The sequence below is a fragment of the Panthera tigris genome, chromosome A2, assembly GCF_018350195.1.
Source record: "Panthera tigris isolate Pti1 chromosome A2, P.tigris_Pti1_mat1.1, whole genome shotgun sequence".
Lineage (NCBI taxonomy): Eukaryota > Metazoa > Chordata > Mammalia > Carnivora > Felidae > Panthera > Panthera tigris.
Window position 1 is genome coordinate 11,001,873 of NC_056661.1, and position 9,213 is coordinate 11,011,085.

The 9,213-nt window shown below is 42.9% G+C and overlaps 1 protein-coding gene across 1 annotated transcript; it reads right to left on the reverse strand.

Moving 5' to 3' along the window:
- Positions 1-1,300: 1,300 nt before the first annotated feature.
- Positions 1,301-2,227, reverse strand: LOC122236388 (olfactory receptor 7A5-like). Its single transcript, XM_042977314.1, has one exon. It carries the CDS (start codon positions 2,225-2,227, stop codon positions 1,301-1,303), a length of 927 nt encoding a protein of 308 aa, XP_042833248.1.
- Between the last annotated feature and the right edge of the window lie 6,986 nt (positions 2,228-9,213).

The following is a 9,213-nucleotide window of genomic DNA, read 5'->3' on the forward strand; positions in this document are numbered from 1 at the left end:
ATCTATTTATTAAAATTTGCCTAAGTACACTCCACTAGGAGATCTAGATTAGCTAATCAGGTTTTCCCAGTGACTATGGTAGGAATTCTGGACCCAGAGCTGAGTAACAGACTACAACCAAGAGACCACTTGCAAAGCATAAGGGCATGTTTAGTGCAAGGGACTGAAATGACGTATTTTTCCCGGGTCCGTTTCGAACACAACCATGTTGAATAAACATATCATCAGATGTGTTCCACAATCACCAGATAAGCCCTCGGCTACCCCCAGTCACGAAGTACCAATTCAGAAAGCCCTTTATAAACTAGAGACTGACACATGAGTGAATCAGCCTTTCCCCTTCAGCCCACACATTCTAGTCAATACAATTCTCCAAGAACGTGTGAGCCCAACACCAGCTACCCACCCTGGCCGTGGTCTTTGAGAAAGCCAGATCCCTCAACAGCTTCCTCTCTCTCTCTTTTCCTCTTGACTCTCTCTCCCCTTCTGACACCTCCCAGAATGGCTTTTGACCATCCCATGTGCCCTCCAGCATACATGAGTAATAAACCTGGGGTTATTAGAGTTCTCCGATAGATGTTGCTGACGTGTGTCCTGCAATCACAATAAGAACCCAAGGGCTGGTGCAGCCAAGGCATAGGCTGTGGTCAGGGAAAGGACTGTGGGAGTGTGGACAAGCACATGGGTGCCGGTGAGTGCTTAGGCTTTCCTAGCTAGAGAGGGGTGACAATAGCCTGAGGCTTAAACGGAACACTGTTAGAGTCCACATCATCAGGTGGAGTCCTAAAGGAAGCGAAGGAAAAGACTGAGACTCAAGGTGGAAACTGTGCTTTTGTATTCTCCTTGACAGTAAAATGATGGAAATGGCTTACTGATCAAGTGTAGCTTTATTCCGTATGAAGCGTTTAATTCATGATAATGATCTCAGGAAATCTAGGGGAAATTTACCTGGCATGGTATAAGTCATTTGAGATGTAATTAATTTTAAGAAATCCAACTAGTCCCATGTGAGATAAAGAAACTTCAGGCATTCGTGACCCAAGGTTGGGGTAAACTTTGGGGACACCTGCAAATAGACAAAGGAGAAACCGTCTGTATTTCAGTCACAGCAGAAGCTTAATGAAGTGAGTTCCTTAAATGTATAGAGAAGTTGATCAAACAAATGGAAATGCCAAGAAATAAATAGAAGGAGTAGATCCTACTTCCACACTCTGATCAAAGATTGGCAGTTCCTGGCTCTGAGGATTTGAGCCCTTCAATCATGGGCATGTCTTCAGCCTTTGGATGATTGGTTCTTATATCACTGGATCCCAAGTATTCTTTTCAGAGCCCTCTTTATGTCTCTGTTCCTCAGGCTGTAGATGAAGGGGTTCAGCATGGGCGTGACCACCGTGTACATCACCGAGGCTGTGGCACTCGAGTGGGAGCTCTGGGTAGCAGCAGAGCTGAGGTACACTCCTAGGCTTGCACAATAAAATAAGGAGACAACTGAGAGGTGAGATGCACAGGTAGAAAATGCTTTATACTTGCCCTGAGCTGATGAGATCCCACATATGGAGGAAACTATCTTAGAATAAGAGTAAAGGATCCAGACAAGCAGACCACCACCCAGCAGCATAGCTGCAAGATACATCACCACATTATTAAGAAAGGTGTCAGAACAGGCAAGTTGGATCATCTGATTGAGTTCACAGAAAAAGTGGGGGATCACTACTTCTGTACAGAAGGACAGCCGCAACACCATTAAGGTGTGTTCCAAGGAATACAGGACACTCGTGATCCAGGACACCAGAACCAGCAGTCCACAGAGCCGGGGGTTCATGATGACCGTGTAGTGCAGGGGGTGACAGATGGCCACGAACCTGTCATAGGCCATCACACTCAGGAGAAAGTCGTCCATCCCTGCAAAGGTTATGAAAAAGTTCATTTGTGTGATACAGTCCTCATAGGTTATGACTTTGGTCTGGGTCTGGATGTTCCAGAGCATCTTCGGGACGGTGGTGGAGGTGAAGCAGATGTCTACAAAGGACAGGTTGGCCAGGAAGAAGTACATGGGAGTGTGGAGGTGAGAGTCAGAGCTGACAGCCAGGAGGATGAGCAGGTTGCCAAACACAGTGATCAGGTACATGGAGAGGAAAAGCCCAAATAAGAGGGGCTGCAGTTCTGGTCTCTCTGAAAATCCCAGGAGAAGAAATTTTGATATCCGTGTAATATTTCCTGGTTCCATGAGGTTGCACTGACCCCTGGAAACAGGCAAAGGACATCATTAATTTTCACATCAACAGTTTACTCACATAGTTGAAATGCTACCATTTATATTGTGCAGTCAAGAAGTTCATTTCAGTATCTTGTCCCTTTTGTCCCCAAAGGATTGTCCTTTTGAAGAGATTCCCTCCTGTTCATCTCAGATTACGTGTTTTGGTCTCATTCTCCACACTCCCCAGCAGAGGTCATGTATTTTACTGTCTTACTAAGAATCTCTTTCCTGCATTGGAGGAATATGTACTGAGGGTCAAACATGTCCCAGACATTGTCTAGGCCATGAGCACGGGATACTGAAAACCAAAAGCCACTATAATCTAGTGATGGAGAATGAGTAGAATCAAATACAAATATTAATAAGACATCACAGGGTGTCAAGTGCTATGAAGAGACAGAAGCAGATATAAAGGAGAGCGTGGATAGGAGTGCTATTTTGTAATCAGTGTTTGGTCAAGACCAGTAAACTAGGTGACATTTGATCAGAGACCTGCAGGGAAGGAAGGCAGGAGCCCAGAGCCGGTGTGGGGAAGTGTGTGATGGTAGAGGGAATGGCCTCAGCTAAGGCCCTGAGGATGAAACTACTTTGAGCTATTTGAATCCAAAACAGGAAGCATGTATGGGAAGGGGAATGAGCAGGAAAATGATCAGAGATCGTGTCAGGCAATTTCAAAGAAATAGGTGGCCTCGTTGCTGGTTCCCCTTCAAGGGAAAGGAGTCACTCACCCACACTATGTCCTGCTTGTATTTTAGAATCTACCCGCAAAGTCTGCTGTAAGTTGACATAGAGCTCTCTAGAATATGGTGTGTTCATTGAGTTCTGGCTTCTATATTATAAGAATCACCTTGGAATATATTGGACCATGTCCCCTGACCATCTGATGATGGATGTCATTTCACAAGGCACACACACACACCCCAAATTAGTGATCCCTGGGCTGTGTTTTTACCATGACTTCTCACTCCAACCCCAACAATTAAGTTCAGAGTGGGTATAACTCAAGATGTGCAGATCCATTATCATTCCTGCAAATGATGTAAGTTTCCCATGAACAAATAAAATTGACAAGTCAGACTGGCATGCTCATTTCCTTTCCTGTATTTAAAGAAACACGAACAATCTTCTCAAAATCAGAGAGAGAGAGAGAGAAACAAGAGAGTGAAATAAAATGGAAGTGGCAGAAAAGATCTAATGGCTCAGGTGGTCGCTGAAATCTGAGGGGCCGTGAAGAAAGAACATCCCTGGTTCTGACAACACTCCAACCCTTGTTACCACCCTGATGCCCAGCAAAAATAGTAAGAAGCAAAATTAAATTCAGTCACAAGACGACATTAGTGGGATCTTCAGGGTGTGCATCGTCTTACAGAGTGAATGCTCCAAGAGAAAAGTGTGCTAAGGGAATAAATCAACCCTTTGGCACAGGAAATATGCAAAGCACAGCAAAAGTTGGGCAGGTTATAATGGAAGGTAAGAGACTTGCTTTTCCTTTGAAAAAGCACCTTGAGACTTTGCTATTTCTTTGACCAATTGGATGTCCTGTGATCTTAGAGAAGGTGGGACAAGTCCCTTCCACTTTTTAGACGTGGCGTCTTTTCTCTGTTTTTCCTGGGCTTTGTGTTGTGATCTTTTTGGCCGAGTGTTGAGCACACTCTGGTCCTGTTTCTGGTTTGCACAACATGCAAAGTTCTGTTCAGACCTTGCGCTACAAAATTCTGCACATACCATGACAACCATTGTGGCTCTGAGTCACCATCTCCGTAAGATTTCTGCCTGAGGCTCTTACACCACACAAACTTTTTTCATAGTCCTGTGACTCCACCATTGTAAGGCAAGTACCAAAGGAACAGGGCTTTCTCTGACCTTGTCCACTGTGGTTTTTCAGGAAGGCATGGTCAGCCAAGCACATGACCATAGAGTTCTCCACGTTCTGGGCTAGGCTAGTGGCTGTGTGGTGACCTCAGGTAAATGCACCTGCCTTTGATTCTCTCTGACCCTTTCCTCCGGGTCTTGCCAAGCTCTCAGACCCACCTGGCTGGGAGCTCTGAGGGAGAGGTGTCCATGTGGCCGTCTGGATCCCTCCTGGATGGTTACTGGTGGTGACTAAACTCTGTCCCCACACAAGACGGCAGAACGGAGGCTAGCATGGGTCTCCCAGTCAAGCTTTCGACTCCACAGCAACAACCTGGTCCCGTCAGCCCACGGTGGCATAGGCAGTGGGTGTGCACAGGAGGTATTTATAGTTTCCTCTGTCTGTTCATGAGGCACGTTCCCCTCCTCCTCCTCTTTGGAGCAGCACATGATTTCCCTGGGGGACACTGGTCTGGACACAAAGGAAATTTTTCTGGAGATTCTGTGTTCCCAATAGACCAGGTTATAACTGCGTGACCCCAGTGTTGAGTATTCCTTCCTCATGAACTCCGCTGCTCTCAGAGTTCAGACCTCCCGGCAGCAACTCCCAACGCTTATGTCAATGTTTCGCCCAAGTCTAGGACTGAGCAATCTGTGTGGATTAGTTCCCTTGGATCTCCGAGCTGTTGGCTTGTGTTGGAGACACAGTCCTGCCATCTACACAACATTCCGGTTTTCCTTTTCAACAAGGAGGAGAAAAAAGCTCCTCCATACGGACCCTGAGCACTACGTACCGCAGCTTCATGACACATTTGCACACACTTAGGACTTTCATTCCACATCACAATTAAGAGCTGCTATTCAGCCCCTCTTTGTAAAGACTTTTTTAATTATATGAAATATGGTGAGATTTTTTTTTTCTTGCAGTATAACATTATCTTGGAATAGAAAAGTAAACAGGTTCTTCCCGGTAGCTTTGAGAAGAAATCAGGCCTTGCAATCATTTTCATTTTAGACCAATGTGAGCCACTTCAGGCTTCTGATCCATCGAATGTAAGAACATAAATGAATTTTAAAACACCAATGTAGTTATTTTACATCAGCGTTAGGACTTAAAACGACAAATGTTGTTCCAATGAAATTTTGTTAAGAATCTGAGATTAGGGGGGCACCTGGGTGGCTCAGTTGGTTAAGCGTCCGACTTCGGCTCAGGTCATGATCTCACAGTTTGTGAGTTCGAGCCCCACGTCGGGCTCTGTGCTGACAGCTCAGAGCCTGGAGCCTGCTTCAGATTCTGTGTCTCTCTCTCTCTCTGCCCCTTCCCTGCTCATTCTCTGTCTCTCTCTCTCTCCAAAATAAATAAACATTAAAAAAAAATTATACATAAATAAATAAATAAATAAATAAATAAAAATCTGAGATTAGGGTTCTCCCTTCATTCATGGAGTTTCCCCTGGGTAAAGGCATTTTGCATTGTAATCTCATCTCTAAGTAGAAAAGGAGATTTACAATCAATTTACAGATATTCATCCTCTTTAGCTGGTAGAGAATTTCTCAGTACGTAACTGCAAGAATGCTTCAGATTTTGACGTCTGGGAGGCATTATGACAGGAAAAGTAATTCATCCTTTAAATGTATGTCTATCATTTATGTCTATCTTGAAATCTTTGTGTCCACATCTTCATTCTTTTAAATGCATATTAATTCAAACATTTACTCTTTTCATAACTACACCTTCAACTTTCTCTTAAGTTTCCTTTCAACATAAAATAAGAGATTATGTATGAGTTTGCTATTAAAATGAATAAAGATGGGGCTCTTGGATGGCTCAGTTGGTTAAGCACCTGCCTCTTGATATTGGCTCAGGTCACAATCTCACATTTTGTGAGTGCAACCCCCATATCAGGGTCTGCATTGACATGAGGCTGCTTGGTATTCTCTGTCTTTCCTTCTCTCAGCCTCTCCCCACACCTCTCTCTCAAAATTAAATGCATAAAAATTTAAAAAAAATTTTAAGTGAATAAGCAAACACACAAAAAAGCAGAATGAGACCTACAAATACAGAGAAAAAAACTCATGGTTTGCCTGAGGGGACGTGGGGGGATGGGCAGAATGGGTGAAGGGCAGTGGGAGATACAGGCTTCCAGTTATGGAATTAATGAGTCTTGGGGAAAAAAGGCACGGGGTATGGAATACAGCCAATGATACTGGATGGGTTTGTATGATAACAGACAGCAGCTACCTTTGTGGCGAGCACCGCGTAATGGGCAGAGAAGTTGAATCACTATGTGTGCACCTGAAACTAATGCAACATTCTTGCCAACTGTACTCAGATAAGATTTCTTTTAAGTGAGTTTGTGTTTATGTGCATATGCGTATATGTGTTTATTTGAAAAAACACATGTAATATATACGTACAACTTTGCATCTGAACATTTTCTTTGGACTCAACGAAGCTAACTATAATTTAAATTTAAAAAAGTAATAAAATAAAATAAAATTTTGCTTCAGCATATTAAAGGACATCTAGAGTCTGAGATCATATTCTAAAGTCTATTTATTAAAGTTTGTTGCTCCATGAAAACTTTTCTTGGAGATGCATATTTGGTGAACACTTGAATAAGGAAATGACTGTTGTACACATTGTGGAACAAGGTACTAAGAGATCAGGATCCTAATGAGGAGAATAAAACCGATCTAGAAGACACATTAATATATTAAGTGTCCACTATTAAGAAGAGCAGTTAAGATACTGATATACAAAGGAACTTTGGACATATAAGTGAAAAAAACATAATCTCACACAGCCTGATGTGGTGCTCGAACTTGTCAACTGCAAGATCATGACCTGAGCCAAAGTTGGACACTCAACCCACTGAGCCACCCAGGCATGCCAAAAATAGAGTTCTTTTACAGACACATAATAAAACATTATAGGTAAAACACCAAATAATTTGTATTTTGAAATATTTTTATTTATTTTTAAGAGGGGGAGAGAGAGAGAGGAGAGAGAGAGAAACAGATGGCCTGAGCTGAGGAGGGGCAGAGAGGGGCAGAGACATAGAATTTAAGCTGTCAGCACAGAGCCCGACATGGGGCTTGAACTCAAGAGCTGTGAGATCATGACCTGAGCCAAAGTCGGATGCTTAACTGACTGAGCCACCCAAGCACACCTTACATTTATTTATTTCAATTCAAGTTAGTTAACATACAGTGGAGTGTTGGTTTCACGAGTAGAACCCAGTGATACATCACTTACATATAACTCCCAGTGCTCGTCCCAACAAGCGCCCTCCTTAATGCCCATCACCCATTTAGCCCCTCCCCCACCCACTTCCTCTTCAGCAACCCTAAATTTCTTCTCTGTATTTTTGAGTCTCTTATAAATTGCCTCCCTCTCTGTTTTCATCTTATTCTTCCTTCCCTTCCCCTATGTTCATCGGTTTTGTTTCTTAAGTTTCACATATGAGTGAAATCATATGATATTTATCTTTCTCTGATTGACATATTTTGCTTAGCATAATACACTCTAGTTCCAACCACGTTGTTGCAAATGGAAGATTTCATTCTTTTTGATCACTGCGTAATATTCCATTATATATATATATATATATATATATATATATATATATATATATATATGCCACATCCTCTTGATCCATTAAAGGGGCATATGTACCCCAATGTTTATAGCAGTGTTGTTAACAATAGCCAGTTATGGAAAGAGCCCAAATGTCCATGGACTGATGAATGGATAAAGAAGATGTGAGTGACCTAAATTTTGATCATGAGTTGCTTGCCTATCTCGCTACCTCAAAAGCATCAGAGTCAGACCACACTCACATTTATGCCCCAGGAATTCACTCTACCAGGTGCTAGGCAGAATATCTCCAAATTGATTTAATTTCTTCTCCATAATGTGGGTTCTTTAAATGTCAATTGACCTTAACCAAGGGAAGCTGATGAATGGAGAAGCTTAAACTCGGTCCCCTCAAGTAATTTTATTGACTATGTCCCTGTGAGATTCCTACTGCTGTTATAAAACATTCCCACACTAGCTGCTGAAGACAAACACATACAGGTTCTTACAGTTCTGGAGTCAGAAGCTTCGAAGGAGTCTCGTCGGGCTAATAGCAAGGTGTCTACAGGGTTGTGGTCCTTCTGGAGGCTCAGGGGAGAATGTGTTTCCTTTCCAGTTGCAGTCTCTGTTGCTGGCCACCTGCATTTCTTGGCTCATGGCTCTTCTGCCACCTTCATAGCCAGCAGGAGAGCATTCTCAAAATCTCTGACATCAACTCTTTTGTCTCCATCCTCAACATTTGGAGGACCCTCCTGACTACCCTAGTCCCACCTAGAGAATCACAGCTGATCCTTTTATCTCCATGGCAGCTAATTTACAGCCCTGTTTAGTCTGCTACCTTAATCCTACGTTGCTATCAAAAATAACATGTTAAAGGTCCTGGGAATTAGGATGTGGACATATTTGGAAGCGCCTTATTCTGCCCACTACAAAGTCTTTTTCATAAATGTATTATTTTTGGCACTTATAAAAGCAATAAGCACAGAATTGACACAGACTGAAGAAAGAGTGAATACATTATTCCTTCAAAATTACATGCATGCAAGGATACCATTTGGTGCAGAAGACTTAAAAATACCTACACCTGTCTTTAACACAAGATCCCAGCCTTGCTAATCAAAGAGCGGCCCACAGACCCAGACCCACAGTTTAGCATCACCCAGGAGCTGGTAGAAATGCAGAATCTCTGGGCCACCCAGGATGGGAGATCAGATTCTGCATTTGTAGTGGGATCTGTGTGAATTTACATGGTTATTGAAGTTGGAGAACTGCTGGTGTAGCTGGGTTTCTCACCTTTTATGATCGACATTTGTGGCAGGATAGTATTTTCGGGGGTGCTTTCCTTTGAATTGTAGGTGTTTGGCAGCTTTCCTTCAGACTTTGACAGACATCCTCAGGGGAAAATTCATTTCTGGCTGAGAAGCACTGCCCCAGAGTTTGAGAACTAGAAGCATCCTGACAGAATCAAACTCAAGGGTCACCACATACTCAGGTATTAAATTTAGACAGATGACTAGATATGACC